Source organism: Paramisgurnus dabryanus, chromosome 18 (genome assembly GCF_030506205.2).
Source record: "Paramisgurnus dabryanus chromosome 18, PD_genome_1.1, whole genome shotgun sequence".
Classification (NCBI taxonomy): domain Eukaryota; kingdom Metazoa; phylum Chordata; class Actinopteri; order Cypriniformes; family Cobitidae; genus Paramisgurnus; species Paramisgurnus dabryanus.
The window spans coordinates 31,696,352-31,723,532 of NC_133354.1; the positions used below are offsets into that span (position 1 = coordinate 31,696,352).

Here is a 27,181-nt window from a genome sequence, read left to right on the forward strand (position 1 = left end):
TCTCTGCATGTCACTGTGTAAAATGTGCTATAAAAATAAACAAACTTGAACATTACAAGAAAAATACTGAAATGAATGCTTTTATAGACACAACGCTTTATTATTTTGAATAGAAATACCTGCTTACTTACTTTGCCCATTTGTGTATTCACTTTAGGTACAGAAACCAGGACTAGGCCTTAGTTTAATTAGGAAATATAACTAGTTTTAACAAATTTGCCTTTCTAAAACATTACTTGTGTGCATTTTTAAGTGAAACAAAGGGCACTGATGTATTTTAAGATATGTCAGTGCAAGTATTTTAGTCTAGGACTAGTCTAATCCCTGTCTGGGAAACCACCCCTTGATGTTTCTTGTATCATTGGTTTCAGGAATCTCTTTTCTATTATTTGAAAGTGAATACCCACCATAATATTAAATCACAAAAGAGACAATCGGGTCAGGCTTAATTAAGCGCAGATATTTTTACGTGTCATCACCTAAATTTCATTAACAGCTTACCTGTTTTATAACTCAACTTTTGACAAGATAACCACCCTGTTTTTTTGATGTTTAGTTTGATGAACACCTAAATAAGGTCTTAAATATGACATGCAGAGAAGTGCATTTGGCTAAATTGCATGTGCCAATATGCAACAGCGAAATATCAATATAACGAAAAGCAATGCAAAATGTACAAACGTAAATTTGAGCAGAATTTACTGTATTAATAAATAAAAACAAAATGAAGTCAGAATCAAGTAAGGTGCAGAACATGTGTGCAAAATGTCTAAATGCACAGAGCAATAAAACACAAGCCACAAATACTTAAAGGAATAGTCTACCCTTTTGCCATATTAAACTATGTTATTACTTCAACTTAGACAAATTAATACATATCTATCTTTTTTCAATGCGTGCACTGTACAGCGCGTCGTGAATGTGATAGCATTTAGCCTAGACCCATACATTTTTATGGTACCAAACAGGGAAGCCACCAAACACTTCTGTGTTTTCCCTATTTAAAGACTGTTACATGAGGAGTTATACCAGTTAGTATGGTGCCACAAAATAAAACTTTTTTGGTACCATAGAATGAATGGGGCTAGGCTAAATGCTAAAACATTCACAACACGCTGTACAGTGCACGCATTGAAAAAAGATAGGTATGTATTAATTCGTCTAGGTTGAGGTAATAACATAGTTTAATATGGCAAATGGGTAGACTATTCCTTTAAATCAGATAACCCTGAAGAATCTATAAATAAATAAAAACAAAAATGATTAAAATAATGAAAGTGTAGTCAGAATTGCCAACTTTGTCTTTTAACTGCAGAAACAAAGAGACAACTGCTTCACAATGGTTTATTAACCTGGAAACCTTTTCCCATATGGATGTGTAGCCCTGTTGGTTGTTTAACGCATTTTTAAAATATTTATTGAAAGCTACTTTTCACATATTATTTGCATAGCATTATCATTTTAGGCTGTATATTAATATACAGGAAGAAAGCTGCTATATGTGAAATCAGATAATGTGCACGTTTACAGCCAAAACTGAATGATCCTCATTTCATAACAAGTCTGCGACAATTCAACTGTGAGATTGGTAGTCTAATCAGGCTTCTCCAATCGAAGCATCGGATCTTTGACTATTCAGGGTCACCCCTAACTAGAACTATGTGCATATGTTATGCAATGATATTTGTGTGTATTGTACTTACAATTGTGATTATTAAAATTGTGTAAATGTAGGCTGTAATGCTGGTGGATGAAGGGTCCAACAAGAGGTAAAGCCCAGGGGCCCCTTACAGTGTAAATGTGGCCCTGGCTGGATCTTTTAGTGCAGCATCATATTATTAACAAAAAGAAATAAATACATTTAAATACCATTCTCTGCAAACATGTGAAAAAAGGTAATTGAAATTTGACTCCCCTTGTGATGTCAGAAGGGGATTTTATTATAATAATACCACCCCTTAATCTGCACTTTCCAACAACGGCACTGCCATTTAATGCAGAGAGAGAGAGAGAAAATAGTTGACAATTTCAACAAACCACCATTATGGTGATCAGGGTTTGCATATCATCAGCTCATTTGCATTTAAAAGGACACCCAAAACGACACATTTTTGCTCATACCTACAAAGTGGCAATTTTAACATGATATAATAAATTATATGGTATTTTAAGCTCACATTTCACATATGTACTCTGGGGAAAACAAAGATTTATTTTACATACTGAAAAATGTATTTAAAGCAACACTATGTAGTTTCCATTTAAAAATGACTTACAGCTCCCCCATGTGGTTGAAAAGCGCAACAGTGCCTGGTATCAGACACTCTTCTGCAGGCAGGGGGAGGGGCGGGGCTGTGTTTCCTACCCTCCACCGCCACTTTCAGAGTGTGCTTGTAGCAGTTAGGAGGCTGCTCAGGTTGCAGCAACAGAAAATGTGTCCAGTTAAAAGTTGTTCTATCAATGAAATAATTTAAGAGACATTATTTAAAGGTAAAAAACTACATAGTGTTGCTTTAAAAGAGCACCACCACAAAATACTTTTTGCACTGCATCACTTCTCTCTCATTACATGTACAACCCGAACAAGTGACATTCATCAAAAACAAAACAAACAAACAAAATAAATAAATAAATAAATACTAACAACTAAATACATCTGTTGTAAATGTGTAATATTTTAATTGACCTAACACAACCAATTTATGATAATTCGATGGGTTTAAGACACAAATTAAAATTTCACTTATTAATCTGTCACTTCACACTCACTGCATTTCTTCAGTAAAACTAAAATGAATTTGTTTATAAATGAATAATATTTTAATTGACCTAAACTAACTAATGTATGATGATACAATGAATGACCATGTGCATTTGGAATGTAAAACGTCTTGGTCAACTTTTCAGATTTGCTTTCCTTTTCACATTTGTGTGATGAACTACAAATGGGTTGAACTATGAGGATGTCTTTTTTTACATCTGGGGAGAAAAAAATTACTTTTTCAAAACATTTAAAAACATTTAAAACCTGTATTTCGTGGTGCTGCTGTTTCAACCTAATTTTCTTTAGTCTTTTTCATAATTGTGAAAAAGAAATGTAAAGCTTCATGCTGCAATGCATGCTGGGTATCAACAAATTATAAATCACATTCAGGATTCCCAGCATGCACTGCAATGTGAATAAATTAACTTTTTACTAATTTCTTTGTCACCAGCAATCTCAGAGTCAAGAGTCCAACTAAAACAAACACTGATCTTTATCATAATGGTAACTTTAAATGAAACATCTAAACCTAATAAGTGAATAGTGTTTTCTTGAGCAATGTTTTACAGAATAATCAGAAATAATGTTTTATAACAGTTTGAAAATGATAGATACTAACACTCCACTCCTTAAGAGAACCTATTTCGACAAGGATTGAGTCATGAATTAAAGTCTGAACTAGCCTACCGGGACGAGGGGAAGAGTTTAGATGAGTTTGTGACGCTGGCTATTCGCATCAAAAACGTGCGAGTCAAAAGACCTGTGCGAGGGTTTAGTGTTCCCGTATCATCTCTCCCCGAGGACTGCGAACCTATGCAGGTGGGGCAAGCACGACTTACAGCGGAGGAGTGAGAACCCCGCTTTCGAGAACGACTGTACCTGTACTGTGGTGAATCTGGCAATGTCCTCGCCGTCTGTCCCAAACGCCCATCACAAACTTGTCTCAGTCGGGTGAGTGCATCTATTCCCACTTCTGTCTTCGATTGTATGGAAGTACCCATTACTTTAACATGGCAATATACCACTATACCCTCTAAAGCACTACTCGATTCCTGGGCTGCAGGAAACTTTATTGATTCTGGTCTAGTTAAATCGCACGGCATCTCTGTAACCCCATGTACCTCCTCTCTCCATTGCAGCACTAGATGGATGGCCCTTGGGCTCCGGTCGAGTCATCCACATCACCGAGAATATCACCCTCATCAACAAAACATATAGAAAACATCACCTTTTATGTCATTTTGTTTCCTCACAACCCTGTCATATTTGGATTCCCCTGGCTCCATCAGCATAACCCTCTCGTCTCATGCAAGGAAAAATGTATTCTCAAGTGAAGTGATGAATGTTTAACTTCTTGTGTGAGTAAAACCCCAGAAATTCGTTTATGTACTTCACAAATCAGCTCTGTCACCACCCTACCTGATAATGTTCCCACGAGTATCAAGACCAGGCTGTCCCATTCAGCAAAACCAATGTGACACAGTTACCACCTCACCGCACCAGCCACTGCTCCATTGAACTAGCAAAGGGGTTTATTTGTTACTCTACATCACCAGCTATGGCGGGGTTTTTCTTCGTAGGTAAGAAAGATGGTGGTCTACGTTCCTGTATTGATTATCGAGGGCTCAATGACATAACTGTTAAGTTCCGCTACCCCCTACCTCTGGTCCCTGTTGCTCATGAACAACTACGCAGCACCAAGATTTACAGTAAGCTGGATCTACGCAGCGCTTATAAAACTTAATACGCATCCAGTAGGGAGACGAGTGGAAAACAGCTTTTTCTGCCATCAATGGCCACTATGAATACTTGGTGATGCCCTTCGGGTTATCTAACAGCCCTTCTGTATTCCAGTCATTTATTAATGATGTCTTCCGGGATATGCTCAACCATTTCGTCATCATCTACATCGACAACATTCTGATTTATTCAGATTCCCTGGAACAACACATCATTCACGTCAAAGCAGTCCTGCAACACCTCATTGACATGGACGAAAAGAAGGTTAACTCAGTGCTTAACTGACCCAGGCCCACCACAGAAAAAGAACTACAACGTTTCCAGAGGTTTGCCAACTTCAATCTGTGATTTATCAAACATTTCAGCATCATTGCAGCTACTTAAACTTCACTAGTACACAAGTCCAATCACAAGTTCTCCTGGAACCCTGATGCAGAAAACGCATTTAAAGACCTGAAATCCTGTTTCGCCTCAGCCCCGATCCTACATCATCCAGACCCAGAAAAACCCTTCATAGTTGAAGTTGATGCTTCCAACTCCGGCGTGGGCACCATTTTATCCCAGAGGCAAGGTATCCCAACTTAACTATATCCCTGAGCTTTTTTCTCTCGAAAACTGAACCCACCTGAGCGTAACTATGATGTAGGCAACCGAGAACTGTTAGCGAAAAAAACAGCACTAGAAGAGGGCGCCAAACACCCATTCACTATTCTGACTGATTACCGTAACCTGGAATTCTGAAGTTAACACTGTTGTACTATCTGTCATCGATTGATTCTCAAAAGCACATAGATTCATCCCTTTGCCCAAACTCCCATCTGCCATGGAAACAGCAGAACAGCTGCTCCAATGTGTTTTCCGTTATTATGGACTCCCAGAGGACATCATATCAGACCGTGGTCCCCAACTCACGTCCAAGCTATGGAAAGCGTTCTTCAAAGCACTAAACATCAACATGAGTCTCACATCCGGCTATCACCCGCAATCTAACGGACAAGTAGAACGTCTCAATCAGGAACTCACTAAATTTCTCAGAATTCATTGTCACAAAAACCAACACGGCTGGTGTTGCTTCCTACCTTGGGAAGAATATTCACAGAACTCCGTAAAGAAAACCACCACAGGTCTCACCCAAGGACAATGGAGTATCAACTTCCTATGTTCCCCTGGGATGACAAGCTTGCAGACATTGCAGCTGTAGATGAATGGTTCATACGCAGATAAGACATATGGGAGCAAGCACACATTTACTTATCAAGAGCCACCAAGAAACTCAAAGACAAAGCGGATAACCACAGACGCCCGGAACCCAGCTACGAACCTGGCCAGCTTGAATGGCTCTCTACCAGAGATTTAAGACTTCGTCTCCCATGCAAGAAATTAAGTCCCAGGTATGTTGGCCCTTTTAAAATCATCAAACAAATTAATTCTGTGTCATACCGTTTACAACTCCCTCCTAATTATCGCATCTCTTCCACTTTCAATGTGTCTCTGCTCAAACCCGCTGAGGACCTGGGAGTGGCTGTAGAGTCCGAGCAGTCAGGCCCCCCTCCCATCGTGATAGACATTGAAGATCCCTTCTGGTCAGTGAGCTGCTGGACTCCAATGGCAAATGCCAACAACATCTTGGACCCCAACCTCATCCACGACTTCCATCAAGAATAACCCTGACGAACCGTCCCGAGGTCGTCCCCGAAAGAACACTTCCCACGTCTGGAGCTTCTCGCAGGAGGATGGCTCTGTGACGAATGTCAGCATTAATGCCCCCAGTGCACAACCCTCACACTCATCCGCGTATTAGACTACATCTCCCATAACTCCCCGCAGCCCGCTGATCACGCACCAGCTGCAGCATATCAGCGGGTCTATTTCACCTGGGACTTTTACACACTAACTTTGCAAAGTCTTGTTTGCCACTAGCAGCATTTCTGAGCGTTTACTTGTGTTACCCGTGTTTGCCTTCTTGGTGCTTATTTTGGACTGATTATTGCCGCCTGCCCCGACCTTGGACTGGATATTCAATTATGACTGTTTGTTGTGTGCTTTCAACAATAAACAGTTGCAAATGGATCCTCATCTGTCTGACTCATCACAAAAACCTTAACTGAACAAATTCAGAAATTGCAAGTTGTGTCAACTTAAGAAAAAATAAGTTGAAACAGCAGCACCACGAAATACTTTTTACAGTGCAGCTGAAAATGTTAAAACTACATTTTTACACATGTTGACAAACAATAAATATATTTCTATGAACACAATACACTTTGTAATGATGCTTATGCAACAGCAAAAGTTGCTGTGCTTATTTTGACTTACCTTACTACTCTCTGCATGTGACTGATAGCCTCAGGTAGAGGACATCCTAAACTCTCTGGAAGGAGAAGACATAGCAACCCCGAGAAAACATTTAGGCTGCCAATTAAGATGTAAGGCAGAGATCTGTAGTAGCTTCCTGCAATGAAACGACAATAGACAAATGTGCAGATGTGAAGGTTTCAGATATTCTATTAATAACATCTTATGGTGATCTCTGTATTTTAGATAAACATGACCACCATGTTTGCCTGTAATTCAGTATCATGCTTGTCAGCAAACAGCTTAAATGGATAGTTCACCAAAAAATTATTCTACTGAATACAGAATAAGATATTTTAATAAATGATGGTAAGCACACAGATGACACAATAGTAGGAAAAACAAATACTATGGAAGTCATTGGTTGCAGTCAGCTGTGTGCTTATTTTTTTAAATATCTTCTCCTGTATTCAACAAAATAAAGAAATGAGGGTGAGAAAATGATGACAGAATTTTTTTAGGGGTTTTCTAATTGTGATAACAGAGCAGTCATCCACCTGACTGTGGAAATGTAAAACAAGAAACATTTAACAAATACAAACAAAATATCTGATGCTCATTCTTCTTCACTCTGTATATGGAAACACGGTTAATTGTTTGTCTGATTTAATGAGATGATGTACATTGGGCAGAGAAGTTTGAGGTGTAAATTATGAGATAACTGCGGGAAATACACATTATTTCATCTGTTGGATTCCTACTTACATCTCTGTTAGCAGATTGGAGAAGATTAGTTTGAGTAGTTTACACAGATTAAAGTTTAGTGACCTAAGTAGATGAAGTATGGTGCAGTAATGGAGCCGACTCTGGATGCCATTGAGCAGATTCCTAATGCAGAGTTCCTCAGAACGGTGGGGTAAAGCTCGGCACTTGCAGCGTAGGCAATTGAAAAGGCTGCTGACAGGCCAAACTTTCCCAACATCACCAACGCAATGGAAACAGAATTCATATCTGTTAGTTAAAAGGAGACAAAAACAAAATCAAAGTTGAGAAAAGGTTGTGCCAACGATCAAACACATCATCAGATAGGTAGATCTGCATTTTTTATACATATACTTGGCTAATACCAGGAGTGTGAAAGGTTGCAGTGTAAGATTTAATCAGGCCTCTGTTATTAATAAAAGAAGAAAGAAAAGTAAAACATGCTAATCCGGTTTATGTGTGCTTGGTATTATGAATACAGAGAACCTAAAGGGAGGTCTGCAAAAAGAAAAATTCCAAAGAATTTTGTGCACACACACACACTGCTGTAATTTCACATGCTACATTTTTGCGTAGGTATGCGTTACTGTTTTCTTATTTTCCTGTGATTCACTAAGGAGCCTCTAGATGTCACAGTGGTTAAATGGCTTGCTATAAATGCTCAAGTAGCTAATTAAGGTGCTTCATATGTGTTTGATTAGGGTTGAAGCTAAACTCTGCAGAGACACCGGGCCTCCAGGACCAGGATTGGTGACCACTGTTTTAAATGTACCATATTTATTACACGAACAACACCTGTAAACAAAATTAAAATTTAAATGTATACATATATGTTACTATTATTAAAGCGGGCGGTACAACCTCTTTTTTTAATCACTGTGCAAAAAGACTTTAAATACTCTGAACTATAGACATTTCACCAGAGGTAGAAAGAGTAATAAAATATTCTACTTAAGTAAAAGTAAAGTTACTGAGTACAATACTTAAACAAAAACATACTTTAGTTGTAAAAGTACAGATTTTAAAAACTACTAAAAAAAGTTAAAGTACAGTAACGGGAGTAAATGTAATTCGTTATTTTCTACCTCTGCATTTTCCTTATTTTAAGTAACTTTGCAACAACTTATCAACTACCAATCTTTACAGTAGTAGACTATCTGCTTAATATCTATAAATAATTTATTGTGATGACCCCTTAACAGACATTCAACTGTCTATAAGAATCTTTGCAGGTGCACTTCAACTTATTCCACTAACCCCAACCTTTTCCCTAACCCTAACCCTTAGTGTCTACTAATACTCTAATGACAGTTAGTTGACATATAGTTGCAAATTAATAAAAGTTAGTTGACATGTAGTGGCAAAGATATGTATAGTTAGTAGTAGGGCTGGGACAACGCGTCAACGTAATCGACGACGTCGACGCAAAAAATACGTCGACGCAAAATATTCGTCAGACTCAAAAAGACGGCACCGTTGAGTAGTAGCAACGCGAGTGGCTCCAGTCCACGCCAGCTTCACAGCAAGTGTGAGCAGTGCGTAAGCGGCGAATGTTTTTTCAGCGCCAATGTTAACAAGCATGCACCCTGCCGCATGAGGAGCGCAAGCTCGCGGCTCTGTAGCAACAGTGCTGCAATCGTTTCTGCGTGGGTTCTGCTGCGCTGCTCAAGCTCATTTAAAGTGAAAGTGCTGTGTTTATGGTTTAAATGCTCGTGGATTGACGCGAAAGAGTGTCATTTTACCATAAAATCATGAATGTGATGCCAACTGTGTTTTAAACAGAGCAATTTAACAAAAAGCAATGAAATTTGTAAAAACACACTGTTGCCAGAAGACTGCGTTTTCATTCACTCTCTGTAAAGCAGTAAATGAGTCCTCATCTATCTTAATAAACTTAAGAGAAAGAGATTTAATAATATATGTGCTTCTTAAGTCTAATTGTGTTTATATCGGTCATTAAATGGACTAGAACAGCACGAAAACAATGTGGATTAAACAAATCAAGTTATAAAAATTACACTGTGTGACCATCAAAAAACACATTGAAGAGGTTTTGCTCATAAATGCATGCAAAATAAAGTCATTTGAACTTGAGATTTTTATACTGTTACTAAACAGCACAGAATGAGCTGCAAACGCTTTATGAAATGCTACCTCTGACTAAGAATGCATTATTTTGCACTTGTATAGTCTTTTTTTATTTAGAAATTTCAAGAGCAATAAACATATATTGAAATGTTTACATTCAGATATGTAAATCAACATGTATAAATTGCTATTAGTTAATTAATGGGGAGATAATCAATAATCGAATCGAATCGAAGTCGAATCGGACTGATAAAATGAATCGTTAGATTAATCGATGCATGGAAAAAAGAATCGCTAGATTAATCGTTTAAAAATAATCGTTTATCCCAGCCATAGTTAGTAGAAGTCCTTATAGGTCACAGAGATCTCAAGTGATCAAATGTGTGGACAACACCACAACAGCTGATCTGATGCTTTATCCACTGATCTGACTGAGCTGAGCAACTAAAAATGAGCTTATAATAAGGAGGGTGCAAAAGCCAATAATAAGCGTTTTTAGTGCTCACATTACAGCAGGCTACATTAAATCCAAAAACAGCTTAAAGTACTACATTGTCTGACTACATTGCAATAGAACAACCTCTAATTAAAAAAGCTGATGTAGATCCGGAATCTCTCGCTAATTTCTGGCCCATCTCCATATTAACTTTTCTTTCAAAAATCCTTGAGAAGATAGTTTGCAAACAAGTAATGGCCTTTCTGGAAGAGTGTGATATTCTGAAAGTTTTCCAATCCAGGTTTAAAACCCTTCATAGCACCGAAGCACGAAGTTATTTTAAAAGTTTTTAATGACATCTTTTTAGACCATGGGCGTAGATTTAGGGTGGGACGCTAGGGACATGTCCCTACCAATATTCAGGGAAGACTGAATTGTCCCTAGCAATAATTTCGACGAAACAATGAATCTGTATTTATATATAACCACTGATGTCCGTCTTATTCTTGTGTTTTCTATTTTTTACTTATTATATATTTTTTCAGGAATCATTTAAATGAGATTAGAAATCTTTTGCAATCCCGTTCTGTAAAAATAACGCTCTATGTGGTACACAAACGGTTAACAGCTTTCGTGCTCTGCAATGCCCGCCTCCGTAACTCACATCGCTATGATTGGCTTTGCATTTCTTTAGTTCCGCCTCTCTAACTCACATTGCTAATATGATTGGATTAGCATTTCTTGAGTCCCGCCTCTCTATTTCACATCACTTTATGATGGGTTTGTCTTTACTCGCTGATAGGATGGTTTCACTTTATACAATGCGCCAAAGTTCACTCAACAAGACGTGCGTGATTATTCGGGCTACAGGTAAGTGAGGAAGAAAGTATTATTATACCCACTGTAACTGTTTCATGCACAAAAAAAATTGTGTCACATAATGATTCAAAGACAGTGTTTTCACCAATACACGACAATCCCATGTTAACCTGAGAAGTTGCAAACTTGTGTCAACCTTTTATAAATGGGGTGGCAAGGTTATTTAGTATGGAATTATATTTGTGTCAAATTAAATGAACGCAACTTTTGCAAAAACAAACAAAAATATACATTGATAAAAGAAAAAAACATTCTGAAAATAAAAACAATCATCTAACTAGCTAAAAAATTTACATCATCTTTAAATAAACTGCATTCTTTGTTTATGGTTTTCTAAGTTTCACTTTCACTTAACATAGTTTTGAATGTGCTGCAAATGTTTTCGTTTTCGCTTTTCAAGTTTTCGTTTGCGCTTCGCAAATTTACGTTCTCCATTTTGACACAAACCTCTCGTGAGGGGCGGGCTTAACAGCGGTTCGCTCTTATTGGCTTGTGAGATTTTGATTGACAGCTCATTGAACCGGAACCCCGGAACAGAAGGTGGCGGTAGTGCACCAATAAGCTGAATGCCAACCGCAGTTAAAAATAACAAGAAGAAGAATATCGGACGCTGTTTTTCAGCGGAGCTGCAAGTAGTCTAAACAAACGCTAATAAGAGTATATTAAAGAACATTAATGATAAAACACGGATAATTTACACATCAGCAGAAGAATAACAATAGGTCAAGATGAGTAATCGGGAGGCTCACGGTCCGGAGCATCAACACCATCCTCCTCAGCCAGACAATCGAGGCAGCCTGAGGTAAGTTTGTAATATAACCATCAACATAAATAAATAATCCCACTGCAAGTTTTATTTATGTGCTGCTGGAGAGGTTTTTGCTGTTAGCCTTGCACAGGGTGGCCAGCTTCAAAATTTCAGGGTTCTAATGTTAACCTTGTAAACTTGCGGTTTTCTAAAGCAACAATTAGTTACAAACAAGTTATACATTTTAAAGTATTTGTGTTTAATGATTATTGTGCTATATGTAGTGATGTCATTAAATGCTTATTGTTTATTTTACTGCCCTAGACGCCGATACTCAGGACGAGGCAGCACTTTCTGTCCCACGGGTGATGCAGTGGTTGACAGGCACCTGCTTCTGTCAGAGAAAAACGCCTTCCAAATAACTGAGTTTGATCACACATGCATGCACCGAAGGCCAAGCAAATGAATTTAAAGAAAGAATGGAAACAGCAGTGCAACATGATGCTTACTTTTACAGTGTCGGTTGAAATGAACTCAAATGTCTAGACAAAATGTTTCTCCCAATAGTAATGTCTTTTTTTATCATTTATAGATGCTGTTTAACAGTTGTTAATGATTTTACATGCATCTGAATGGTTTACAGAGTCTTAAAGGGATAGTTCACACAAAAATGAAAATTCTGTTATCATTTACTCAGCCTCATGTTGTTGTAAACCTGTTTAAGTTTCTTTATTCTGCTGAGAAGATATTTTGATAAATGATGGAAAGCACACAGGAGAGTGTACCCATTAACGTCTAAGGTACAAATAAAATCTAAGGAAGTCAATGGGTACAGTCTCATGTGTGCTAACCATCATTTATTAAAATGTCTTCTTTTTCTAAAATGTCTTGTGTTCAGCAGAATAAAGAAACAATATGGAGATGGGATGAGGATGACAAAAACCACTTGTGATTGTGATACATGGTTTAAAAAGTCTTAAATATTTTTGTTACAAAAAAGTTATTTCTGAAATTAAATGGTTGAATGGTTTAAAGTGATTTTCCTATGATTTATTACACAACAGAAAATGGAAGACAGTAAATTTTCTATGTCGTGATGTTTAAACACACAAACAGAAAGCAGTTTCTAACCTAATCATCCATATGCCGATATATAACATGAATGTCTTGCATTTGTCCTTCATGTTTAGCTGCGTTGACTCTCAGATATGTAAAGCACAGGCTGACAGAGGCATTGAGAAGGCATGATATATAAAGATAAATTACCAGCACAACGTTATAAAGTGTTGGCATGAATAACCCTGCAGATGCATATGAATCTGAACACAATAAGAGGGGAAGCCCAGCAGTCAGAGATGTGTCTCCATTGTGATTACAGGTGGGAAATAGTTTTAAAGAAAAAGTACATCTGTGAACCAACTTCTGCATCTTTCAAACCTGAAAATGACTTTTACAATTTAAATGGAGCACAGTCTTTGGATGACATCAAGTGTCTGTTGGTATAACTCCTAGACATTCAATGGTGATATCAAAGGCTTTTGGTCTGACAAAGGACAATAGATCTCTGGCACCACGACCACACCATCATCCTCTGTGACAATGTCAACAATTTCCTCTTGAAAAAGTTGTTCCACCATCTGAAAAAGAAACAAGGTGTTATAATGCTAGCAAAATTTAGTTTGATACATTTCTAAGGACACATAATTACATAATGCCAAAGTAACTATATGCAAGTACATGAATGTCAAGATTAAAATCCTTTATGATATTCCAATCTCATGTAACATAGGCCCTATTTACACATGGCATTGGATGAGTCTTGAGACCACATTTGCTTTAAGGGGAAGGGGACAGCACACTACTTACTATGATAATGAGTAATGACTTTGCAAAAAAAGTGTGGGGGGAAGGATGTATTATTACAGTGTTTTTGTTGTTTATTAATAGTTTAATGTCATGCCACCTACCCAGCTAGAATTATGAATAAAAATAAAAGATGAAAAATTAAACATTAATTCTTGATAAATATTCTAAAATTAAATCTGGTCTTTCAAAATAGGTGCAGTTCACCTGCCGAATCAAGCACTGTCTCTTCTTCCATTGCAGTTCTTCATAGTACAAGAGACGGCCGACCAAACATCACACCATAGAGGCTCAATTCTAAAAAAAAAAGAAGAGAGAAGTATGGTCAAATCGTAGCTTATTAAAAAAATTTTGTCCATAGTAAATCATCATGTGAAGTATTATGGAAACCAAATTAGTGGCATTTCAACATTAAGGGCAGGTAGGCTGAATACCACCAGATGTGGTGCAGATATGCACCTAAATAAGACAATTCTGTCATCATTTACTCACCATCAAGTCGTTTCAAACCCTTAAGACTTTTGTTCATCTTCTGAACACAAGTAAAGATCTTTAAAATGTTATCTTTTCAAAGAGAGCTTTCTGTCCCACCAGTAACAGCAAACATGACTACCACTTTCAAGGCTTCATTTTAACCTTATGTACCACGGTGCTCTTGTAAACGTGCATTAAAGATTAATTGATTTGAATTAAAATTGATTTAAACTTAACATACGCTGCAAAATATGTTCTCACACTTGTTTTTGTAGGAATAGCTAACATGAATTCTATGCTGAACTTGTTACATTTCAAATATTATAAAAACATCAACTAAAAACACCTAAAAATATACCAAAGCCCCTTTAAAGTGGTATTTTATATATAGAGAACAACATGAACTGGTTCAGTGCCTACCTGGAGAAATGACAATCTTTGGTCCTGATAAATAATATAAAAAGAAAAGCCGAATTAGGCTAAAATCTTACATTTGTTTTTGTATGGACAATAACAAAGATAGAATTGTTTTCCTAACCACAATTAAAGAAAGATCATTATCTTCGCGTTTCACATATCCATTGTAAGCCTAACATATGTGCCAAAGTAAACTATGGAACAAATAGTCTGTTACGTAACGATCTTTGCTCTGCTTTTGAGAAACGCAATACTATTTATATACAGTTTAACACAACTGTTGCAGTCTTCACATTAATAAAACTTGCAGTGGGATTATTTATTTATATTGATAGTTATTACAAACTTACCTCAGGTTGCCTTGATTGTCCGGCTGAGGAGGATGGTGTTGATGCTCCGGACCGTGAGCCTCCCGATTACTCAACTTGACCTATTGTTATTCTTTTGCTGATGTGTAAATTATCCGTGTTTTATCATTAATGTTCTTTAATATACTCTTATTAGCGTTTGTTTAGACTACTTGCAGCTCCGCTGAAAAACAGCGTCAGATATTCTTCTTCTTGTTATTTTTAACAGCGGTTGGCATTCAGCTTATTGGTGCACTACTGCCACCATCTGTTCCGGGGTTCCGGTTCAATGAGCTGTCAATCAAAATATCACAAGCCAATAAGAGCGAACCGCTGTTAAGCCCGCCCCTCACGAGAGGTTTGTGTCAAAATGGAGAACGTAAATTTGCGAAGCTCAAACGAAAACTTGAAAAGCGAAAACGAAAACACTTGCAGCACATTCAAAACTATGTTAAGGGAAAGTGAAACTTAGAAAACCATAAACAAAGAATGCAGTTTATTTAAAGATGATGTACATTTTTTTGCTAGTTAGATGATTGTTTTTATTTTCAGAATGTTTTTTTCTTTTATTAATGTATATTTTTGTTTGTTTTTGCAAAAGTTGCGTTCATTTAATTTGACACAAATATAATTCCATAATTTAGGGGGTCCCTAATCCATGAAAGAAAATAACCCCAACATGGTAAAAACATGAAATCATGTCATGATTGCTGAATACTTTACATTACTGCACTGTGGTCATTACTTGCACAAATGTAGACATAATGTAAGGTTGCATTTTAAACAAACTATTTTTTTCACACTGATTAACTGTCTGTTAATGAAAAGAAGATTTAATGTGAACTACAGACACGTTAATAAACGTTGTTCAGGAAACAGCATGATATACATACCTACTTCAACACTGGGATTTTTTTTTTGGCAAAATTAAATTAAGAATTAAATATTAATTGCATATTCTTCAATGTTATAAAGTAAATATGGATTCATATATGTTACAATGTGATTTTCTTTTTTTTGACAAAGACTTAAACAGTTACTGTTTATTAGGCTCTAGGACATAACAAATTGTTTATTATAGTACATTAAATTTGGGATGGCACCGGGGATGGCGAGTCAAATGTCACTGAGTAAAGTGCATACTGAATTGTCTGTTGTTTATGTCAAGTAAACGGTGATAAACAGTTTTTGCAATGCAACCATATTATTTATGTCCCCACCAATGCCAGAATCAAACCTACGCCCTTGTTTTAGACAGTGTTGTTCTCGGCTCCTTGTTTTAACTGCTGCATTTAAAAGAAAGGAGCATGAAATTCTAATATCTCGATTGGAGCAGGGCGTGCGCCTTATTGAAAGATCAAACTTTTTGTGTCTGTGGTCTTTGCTGTGGTGTTTGGCAGCCATCTTGGGAACTGGCTCAGGCGTGGCAGCCATCTTGGGAACTGGCTCAGGCGTGGCAGCCATCTTGGGAACTGGCTCAGGCGTGGCTGCCATCTTGGGAACTGGCTCAGGCGTGGCTGCCATCTTGGTAACTGGCTCAGGCGTGGCTGCCATCTTGGTAACTGGCTCAGGCGTGGCTGCCATCTTGGGAACTGGCTCAGCGTGGCGGCCATCTTGGGAACTGGCTTAGGCATGGCTATCTTGGGGACTGGCAGTGTGCGTAAATGGTCATGTTTCATGTGTTTATGGATGTGTATAGTGTAGACTAAGATCATTACTGAAATGCCAGTATAGTCGTTTTCATTTTAAAATGCTGTTTTAAAATTTAAATGCTCTAATGTAAACACCACCTATAACTGGTTTTCTGTATGTGGTTCAACCTTTCAGGTAGAAAGCTGCAAATCCTATCCAGATACCAGGGAGGTGTCTGGTCACAGCTGACCAGGACAACAAACCTTGCAGAAACACAGCCTGAAAATCGGAAGAAATGACACTTTTAAAGGCCATTTCACAAATCTTGGGCGGCCAAGAACTTTGTATGAGGCTCGTGGCCTCGTCGCCAAAATGGCTGGTCTAGAAAACCAGGGCATTCAGAAGACGATTCTTGTCGACCTCTTTCATGCACGCAAGACACAGCCAGAGATGACGTTCCTGGACCACCAAGGGTGGACATCGCACATCCGACGGCTTGTGTGGTGACCTTGGTCGCACGTGGCGCCAGGTCAGTGACCGCACAGTGTCTGAAAGACCTCCGAATCGTGACCTCTCTTGTGCAGGTCCCTCAGTGCCTTAGCATGGTGAAACTGCAGAAATGCCATGGCGTGCCGGCTCCACACAAGGCTTGTGGCCTGTGAGGGAAGGGTGGCTGGTCCTTTGGGATGCCAATGTAACCCTTTAGTGGCTCCACTGTCAAGAGAGGTGAGAGGAGAAGGCTCAGCGGTCGGTTCCGAGAGGAAAACTGGTTTTCCACGACTACGTCAACCATTATGTACCTTGGCAAAGAAAGGTCCAGGTGGCCCCCAGTACCAATCATCGAGGCAAAAGGGATTGGTGAGGGATGAGCTCTCCACTCCAGTCGACCATCTGTGAAGCCCGAACGAACATGACCGCCATCTTGGAGTCAAACACGGGTTCCAAAACCCTACCCACAGGAGGGAGTGGATCTGAGTCAGCATCCAAAATAGACGGCCCCCTCTCCAACCCTGCGACAGACACAGAATCCTCATGAGAGAACGTAGTGTGTTGTAGAATACGGGCCACCAGTCTCCAACGGGATCTCTGGCTATGGATCAGGGTGCTGAGAGCCACTGGACAAACCAGCAGATCGATTCAACACTGTTATTACAGAGATCGTCTTTCAAGAGTTTTGCCACTGCACACAGGGCTTCACAACAGAAGAGGGGGTGACGTTCCCGGAGGCACTAAACCCGTCTCCGCAAATCCAAGAAGGTCATGTTCACGCATGCGGAACACTAACCCTCCAATGAACGCTCCATCAGCATCCACTCTCAGGCACGAGAGACAACGATCGTGGCCATACCGGGGAACCATACATCTGCCACATCCGGAACTGTACTGACGAAATGACATCTTTAAAAAGCCTCCGCTGAAGTGCTCTTTCTCCAACAACCCCAGCATGCAGCGTATCCAATGAGCAGAGAGAGAGCAGATAATCTGCCGGCTTTCAAAGCGAAAAATAGTGCTTTGGTATTTGCACCTGCCTCTCGTTAAATACTTGACCGGCGCCGGCAGATGCAAATACTTGCATGCCAAGTTCATTGGTGTTTTAGAAGTAGATTTGTACTGTGGAGCGCATTCCCAATTAGAAAGGGAACTCTAGATTACTAGAGTTCATACATAAACATTTTTCTCTCAAAAATACAAACATGTACATACATGTTAAAGAGTGTGCAAAGAGTGCACAAGGTTTTTTCTCTGTTACGGAGTAAACAGTCACAAGATGTACTGAAGCAAACCTGACATTACGCTGATCAAAATTATCATCACAACCACTAAAACACTGTCTGTTTCCAGTGCAAATCACATTAGAGAAGACTGAAATGGGTTAATAGTAGCAAAATTAGAAAAATATTGCACGTGTGAACAGATGATGTGGTACATTACTTCAAAACAAATTATTGTAATTAAGTTCAGTGAAATAAAAACTAAACTGTGGTTTAGAAGTTTTTAAGACAGCAATTTCTGGCCTCACCTTCTGGTATGAAGTGTATAATAAGAAGAACGAGTCCTCCAAATGAAAGGGTAGAAGACAGGCACAAACGCCTCGGCCAGCAACGAAACATCAGCCAGGCCATGATGAGAGCAGGAACTTCCACAACTGCTGATAACAGACTATTTACATAGATGTTCCCATGTAGATTGGATGTGTTAAGAGCTAAAGCATAGTATCCAATGGTAACAGTTAACCTGAGAGAGAAAATCAGCAAGTGAGAGGTAGCAATTAATTCATATGACTTACAGATTTTTTTACATTCTAAGCATACAAGCAGTTAGATTTATATATTAATTCCAGTATGGGCTTCATTTTTTTACATTTATTTATTTTCACATGTATTTATTGTTACATGTATTTGTTTTACATTTATTAATTTCCACATGTATTGATTTTTTACATTTATTTATTTCCCACATTATTTCTACAGTTTTGTGTCTTATGTTAATGAGGAGGTGGGGTGTTTTTCTTCAGGTATAGCAATGGAGCAAAGAGTGGCAGTGCTAGTGTAGACACGCTGTATGTTCTGAAGCCACAACAGTCACATCCTGTGCTCTATCAAAGTGACACTCAAGGCAGGGTAGTGAAAGTAAAGTGAATGTTGAGACAGTTGGGCTATCATTTAATATTTCTTTCTCTGTAAGTAAATAGGATAATCACACATTTTATGTAGTTATAAACATCTGTTCAGGATTCTTGCAAACATTATAGAAATCACATCTTTAACAGGTCTTATAACAGTTTGACGCGAAAGAATGCATACTGGAAATAACCCAGTATACTGATCATATTTAATAAACATGCTAGATGTAATTGATAGATCATTAATAAAGCTTGATGTCGACGAGCGCTTGTGCACGATAAGAAGACAAACCATAAGCACTTTCACCAGGCACGTGCACAGGTTGGGCTCAACCTATGCAGCGCACATGCCCTTTTTGTCCTTGCACTCAGGAGTGCCCTTTTTAAGTGTTTTAATTTTTTTTATTAATTTGATTTAATTTTATTAATTTTCTTTAACTCTTTCCCCGCCATTGACGAGATATCTCGTCAATTAAGAGAAAACGCTTCCCCGCCAATGACGAGATTTTCCGTCTTTCCGCAATACCGCTATTATCCATCAGGTGGCCTTCCGCAACTTTTTAAAACCGAAAGTATTGCCCTATGGCAAGCTGCTGCATGCCCGTGTCTGTTTTAAAGATCCCTCTGAATGGGATCTCTATGAAAAGTCCGTCACAAAAATTGAATTATTTTTGCTTTTTGCTCAAAATATGGTGTTTTTGCAAAAACCTACCCATATTCAAAAGCTGATTGCAAAAGAACCACTAAAGGTAGGATGAAACGTTTTTTTTTTGTTTGAAAGCAGAGGGTCTGTTCTTTCATTTGGTATATATTTTGTATGTTTATTTATTTAAAGAAGAACATTTTCTGGAAGGCATTAAACTTTGGTGAAAATCATGAAAAACGCTGGCGCTGGCTGGCAACTTTTTTTTAAAACGCTGGCGGTGAAAGAGTTAATAAATCAATGATATTAAAGGTTACCCTTTAAGTCTGTCTGTTTTACAAATATATTGATCAAATTAAAGGTATTAAAAAACACTTTATTGGATCCGCTAAAACTGTCAGTCAAACCTCTTCACTGCACTCAGGGGGCGGAGTTAACTGAAGTTCCACAGCAGAGCAGCTGAACATCTTGCAACGGTAAATAAATATCTTCTTGTTTGAGTAGCGCATATGTGCAGGACACACGTGAAACAATACAGAATGCATGACCGGATTTTTACCGCTCATTTGCATGAAGCGTCTTAATCGTTTAACCGTTGGGTCTACACAGCCTGGGTAAAGTCAACACATTTTACAAAGAACCGCGAGAAGATGCACTCGCTCGGGTTTAAAATTAGGCATTGCTGAGATGAGAGAGAGAACAGAAGCCTTTAAGCCTACATTAAAACAAAAAACATTACAGATTAGAAAGGTCTTAGACATCAGATGCCCAGGTAAGGAAAACTAGATAGAAGACGAGAAACATGTACAGCATACAAGTAAATGTATATATTGCCGTGCCACTCATCTCTTAACAATAAGCTGTCTGGATATAACATACTGTATATGTATGTATCTTATGCCTAGAAATTAGTCAAGAGAGTTGTTTGATTCTTTGGTTCATAACTTTCTATTCTGAAAGCAAATGCATAAAGTTAAGTCTATTTAGTATTCTTCAGTGTAACATCTGGCTGGATTGCCAGAACCGGACCTTATCTGATACTTGGATTGCAGAATAGCTGAGTAAATATAATAAAAAGTGTTATTCCCCCGCATGGGGGCAATTAGGCCTAGATGCCTTTTCTTTTGTTCTGGAGTTTTAGGCCAAACTCACCTGAGTTTGTGACCAAGAATGGATTTTCGACGATCAGAAAACCACCAATTCACATCTAGACCTTTTGGAACAACTCTTCAAATGGACTGGATGCTCGGTTCGCACACCGACAACCTAGTCTGTTCTTCCAGCATGAAAATGCTGCAACTGGACTCTGTCTTGAGATTCTTCAAGAACCTGCAACGCCATCTTCTTCCATCATAAGACTTTCAAATGCTTACAACTGCACAGACATGCAAGTATCCTATATCTTAGAATATATAGCTGCGTTTATGTCGGTTAAGTAAGATGAATGTGGTTTATGCAACTCTCTCTCTCTCTTTCTCATGTTAAATGTTCTTGTTTTGTCCATTGTCTATGTCTCATATAATCCCAGTAGAGTAGTCAAATAAACGTGCATGTTTATCCATGCATGCCTCTGAGTTCTGATTAAATTCAAAGTCACTTTAACTTTAGATCAATGCTACCTCACGCTCAAGGTTTCTCAGAATTGATGTACAATTTTTTATATATATATATATATATATATATATATATATATATATATATATATATATATATATATATATATTAGGGCTGGGAAAAAAATCGATTTGATTTTAAAATCGAGTTGGCAGGTCACATCGATTCATATTTAAAAAAAATCGATTTTTTTTAGATTTTTTTTCTCCCCCTCTGCAGTATAGAGCAGTACATACAGTGTTTCCCAAACATAGGCTCTACTGGGCATTCTGCCCAGGTAAAATGGACCCGCCCAGGAAAAAAAAATCACTTTACGAATTTCCGTATTTTCTGAACTCGACTGGATGACCCGTGTTTTGTTGAGAGAGCCCGTGAAAGATGCACGCGTCATAAACTCATTATCCAGCGCATCATAAACTCATCATCCAGCGCGGCAAACTGGATCAACTGCAGCACATTCTGAGGTAACTGAGCAGCCAGGGAACTACACTGCGACCAAAATGGTCGCATATGCTTATGTGCATATGTGTTTATAGCATCCAAGTTGGCTTCATTTTGCGTGCAAGCACGTTGTGTCTCTCCCGTTGAGTGTCCGTTCACGTGCTCTTCGTTTCTCAATGAATTGGGTGCGACGCGAAGCAAGCTCAGTGTCACATTGTATCCTTTATGTTTCTGAACTTGAGCAGAGTTTTACCATTAGAGGTCTTTCTTCCCTGAGAGGACCCGTACGGTTCCGGGTTTATATTAGAAATGGTCAGTCTGGTCCGGGTCGGTCCTAGTTTATTACTTTGAGTCCCAAGTATGATTAATATTGTGTGTAAAACCCGATTCGACCGGAGAACTGCCGTGAGCGCTACCTAAAGCTCGAGTGAAGTTTCAGCGTGCCTCCGGTTTCTATGGTGATGACAACTGGCTCTTGTTGCGCCCGCGTGCTGCATTTTCTTTAATCCATTTTTTTATAATCTAATCTATACTATTAATAGACCATATCTTTTCTAAAATCTAAAAAGTTTGCACAGAGATTGTAGCAAAAAGCAGTGCTAATGTCAAGCCCATTGCACTGAACGAGCAAAGCTAAAGCTGACTCAGGATATAAAAAAACGCTAAGCTGTAATGTAAAGTCTGTCATCAGGACAGCAAGTAAACTTTTAAATCTGAAATAATGAGTGGATTAAGCTTTTTTAATCGGCAAAAGAGAAATAGAAAGCAGAAGCAGTAAAAGTGCCTATCTCTAGAAATTATTACCATTATAACATCAGTCACATTTATAATCTATAGACCTGCACTGTCTTTTAATATACTGTAGTGTACATAGTATTGTATATATTGAGTTTGATAAAAGGGGTCGTCAAATTGCTTCATATACCAGTGCAAAAACAGAAAGTGTTTTCGTGGTGCTTTGACAAACAGTGTCAGCTTTGTTCATGACAAAGAAAGTTTGGGGTGGTTAGATTAATGAACTATAATGTGAAATTAATATTAATGTTCAATAATTCAAAGTATTGTGTTGTGTCACACATTATTAGTTCTGTGTCACATGTATAGTAGACCATTTTTTGTCGGTGGATTATAATGATTGCCCTTTTCACCAGCTACCACCACAAGTAAATTTCAGATCTGTGGGAAACACTGACATACATTTTGCATTCGCCAATCTTCATTCCTTCCCAATTTTTTGTTGATGCATTTTAATTAAATATAATAAATATATATTTTAAAAATATATACAGTTTGCAATTATTTTGTTTTAAATGGGGTCGGGGAAAAAAATCGATTCGAATCGTAAATCGAGTTTTTTATAAAAAAAAATCATAGATTTTTTATGGGGACGAATCGCCCAGCCCTAATATATATATATATATATATATATATATATATATATATATATATATATATATATATATATATATATATATATATATATTCGCTGGCGAATTAATCAATTAATTGTTACGATTCATTCTGCTAAATCCTGCAAAATATATATAGTTAATCAACAATTCCCCGAATTGGAATAGTGATAAACCATAATTTCCCTTAACAGGGTGGTGGAGAAAATATCAACATTAATAATTGTAATTATTAATGAATAACTTATCATTATCAAAATGATGATTGGTTGTTTTAAACAACACTATTCCATAACCCCTCCATTTGCTACATCAGTAATGCAGGTATTTTGTGAAAAATGTGAATAATTGCAGGCCGATTTAAGGTGTGCTCACGTAGGTCCTACGGCGTAGCCGCGACGGCGTAGGTTCCTCGTCGGTTTTCATTTATACTTTTGCGTCGTCCTCCGCGTCGACGTGCAAACACACCGGCAAACCGCTGGTAGGCAGTATCCAATCGTGTAACCACAGTAGCAGCGCGACCGCCAGAGAAGAAGAAGCTTGGCAAGTTAACCCACAAACAAAGAAGAAATAGCAACTTGTTATGTATGATTTAAGAAGACCAGCAATGATGGAAGTAAATAAACAGCGACTTTTGTTGCAGTTTTAGTTAAATCACTCCTCAACTTGGCCCGTCTTTGTTTTCACCGTCACAAACGGAAATACTTATGACGCAGTTTTTTTACCTGACGGGAGGGGTTCTGGTGGACCAATCACAGCGGTTGCGGTCCACGTAGATCTGACGCGCTGTTAATTTTTTTGTGAGGTGCGCGTCAGGCTACGCAGAGCTACGCACAGGCTACAGATAGCCTACTCCCTTTAGACAGCACTATTCGTTATAATGCAAAATACAATTTCACCACTAGATGGGGTAAATCCTACTTATTGTCCCTTAAGGGGTGGAGAGAAGTTTTTGTTTTAGCATATATTAAATTCAATTAAATGTTATTTATATAATACTTTCACAATTGCAAAAAAAATTCAAAGCATCTTTACATTATTAGAAGCAGGAAAAAACACAAAAAATTGGGACAACAAAAGTAGCAGAGTACAGAATCTAAGATTAAACCGTACTCGCGAGCATATTAATAATGTAAGGTTTAGAAGAGAGTTCTAAGTTAAGCCAATGTCAGCTGCCTAGGGGTTGAAAAAACGAAACAAGTTCTATGGAGAAAAAAACCCTTAAGAGAGAGCCAGACATAACAGATTCTATAGTGGACATATGTGACCCGTCATGGAAACCAGTGACACAAGTCGGCAGAACAACCTTCAAGAAAATGAGAAAGAAAGTGACTGTAGTGACGCGGCTGACCTGTTCCTCATTCATGTTTGCTAAAAATTTTTTTTTACTTAAAGTGTGCATCTCCCCAGACTGTAAGCGAACTCGGGCGCACAAAACAAAAGAAAAAGAAAAAAAGATGCTAGGGCGGAACAAATAACAGTCAGCCGTATCATATTTTCATGTGTTAAACATCGTTGGAAAGCTTAGAAACTGCACTTTCAGAATCGGTGAATAACTCAAAATGCCCCAGATCCGACTTGTGTCCCTACTTTCCGTCTGGTAATAGAATAGAATATACAATCTGAGGACTATTTACATCGTAACATGTAAGGGTATATGAGATTACACTCCGGTAATTTACGTTCCGTTAAACACATGAACCCGCCTTCAAAGTTTGTATTTAAAATAGGGAGGTAGTATAATAGGTAATCCAAACAGCACCGTCGAAAATGTGACGTCCTTTAAGGATGTAACCGATCGCTTGCTCGTTCCTCCATCAGCCAGTGACTTCAGGGAAAACATTGATAGACAAAACATGTAGCCAATTATATAATGAAATTCAACGATCTCTGTGTGACTTTTTTGTGGTTGTTTGACTTCATGTTTTGTGGTTGTTTGACTTCATGCTGCGCTGCAAAAACTGACAGACAGATGACGTCAAAGTACTGTGAGAGCAAGTCGAACTTAAACTACTCCGTAAGATTTCTTGAAAAGCTCTCGCGGTACTTTGACGTCATCCGACTGCGGCGCCGCATAAAGTCGAACAAGCCAGTGACATGGCTGACGTATAACGCAGCTGACTGTTCTCTGTTCCGCCCCAGCGTCTTTATTTTTTCTTTTGTTTTGTGCGCCCGAGCTTCGTTTACAGTCTGGGGAGACGCACGCTGTGAGTTTGAAAAAAAAAAAACTTAGCAAACATGTCTGAGGAACAGGTCAGCCGCGTCACTACAGTCACATGACTTCACGCGGTTCACAACAGAACCGAAAGAGAAGACAATGCTGAATAAAGTCGTAATTCTTGCTATTTTTGGACCAAAATGTATTTTCGATGCTTCAACACATTCAAGCTGACCCACTGATGTCACATGGACTACTTTGATGATGTTTTTATTACCTTTCTAGACATGGAAACCGTATATAGATTTTCAATGGAGGGACAGAAGCTCTCAGACTAAATCTAACGTTAAAATATCTTAAACTGTGTTCCGAAGATGAACGGAGGTCTTCCGAGCTTAGAACGATATAAGGGTAAGTCATTAATTACATTATTTTAATTTTTGGGTGAACTATCCCTATTAAGCAGCCACGCTGTTCCCTTTGGGGGCGGGGGCAAAAACACCTGCTTATCCAGTATGTAAATATACACAGACAATGACGCCCCCCGCTGCACGCTAGAATCTCCGAAAAAACAAGCCAATTTCAATCGCAAAGTGTACGCTTTTAAATATTCAAAAACTGCCATCTCAAACATGGAGAGGCTTCTTCGTGATCTCAACTAACAGATTCTGCAATAAAACGAAAATCACAAATTTGGAAAAAAACAACAACTTTGTCTCTCATTATCTCGAAAGTTGTGCTGCCGACTTGTGTCACTGGTTTCCGTGACGGGTCACATATATATAATTTTGTTGAAGCAGGGCCAGTAGATCAGTGGTGTGATAAGCTTTGCGGCAGCAGGAACTGGGTCTGTTAGTCTCAGTGTCCTCAGTTCCAGGACGAGACAGGGAAAGAGAAACAAAATCCTACTAGCGTAAGGGCCACTCACATGTAATTCAAGTGTCATATAGTATAATGGTTGAATATCTGTTCGGTTTCGGACAAGCTAACTATTGCAGCATAAGTATATTTTTCAGACGAAATATGTGAATGCTTTGTTCCGGACAAGCTTACTATTGCGACATAAGTATATTTATAACATGAGTTATGTGAATGCTTTGATAAAGAGAAATGTCATTGGTTTAGACCTAACACTCTTGGGTCGACTGCGGCGCGGATGCAGCAAACTCTTTATTTTTCAATTACTCCACAAAGAGACTTAGACTGCTGATTTTGGACATACAGATATGATTTATACATCATTCAAACCGCTAAAGTGTCTAGTTTTTTCTGTCCACTCTCAATAAAAACAGAATGTTGTGCTTTTCGCAAAATTAAGAAAAAACATGATGTGCGTTCTGTTCTCTCTCCCTCAGTGAAGTCCTTTCAGAAACGAGTCATAAAAATGAACTGTAACTTAACGAATACTTGTCATACAAACAAAATAAATGTCTACATAATGCTTGGAATGTCTAGATTTAAATGATGTAAGTAAAATTGAAAAGAAATATTGTCATTCGTTTTAAACTGTATGAGAAGAAGGAGAGGTACCGTCATTCTCCTGTTAACTCATTATCTGTATAATGAGCTGAGATCGCCAAGCCCCGCTCCATTGAAGTGAACGAGCCGAGACATCAATATGTATAGCTTTTGCCTGCTGCAGTCAATGGACGCATTAAATCCCTTCGTGTAAAATAATGAAAAGTTTTTGATAAGATCCCCTGGGGTCAATATGTTAGCATGACAGAAGCTTGATGCTGTCATGTGAGAACAAGCAACAGCTGGCATTTTTCCTTCACCCTAGTGCCTCTCAGTTAAAAAAGAGAAAAGATGACAGAATAACACAGCTATCACAGAATATCTGATTTA

At 38.3% G+C, this 27,181-nt stretch overlaps 1 protein-coding gene across 1 annotated transcript in view; it reads right to left on the reverse strand.

Moving 5' to 3' along the window:
• Positions 1-2,657: 2,657 nt before the first annotated feature.
• The window catches only part of LOC135776750 (solute carrier family 22 member 4-like), a 65,901-nt gene continuing 41,377 nt past the window's right edge, over positions 2,658-27,181 (reverse strand). Inside the window, exons 7-10 of the mRNA XM_065287651.1 lie at positions 18,466-18,680; positions 7,628-7,810; positions 6,821-6,956; positions 2,658-2,979 (exon numbers count right to left, since the gene is read on the reverse strand). Coding sequence (XP_065143723.1) covers positions 2,940-2,979; positions 6,821-6,956; positions 7,628-7,810; positions 18,466-18,680 — 574 coding nt within the window. The 3' untranslated portion in view covers positions 2,658-2,939. The remainder of the gene's footprint in view (positions 2,980-6,820; positions 6,957-7,627; positions 7,811-18,465; positions 18,681-27,181) is intronic.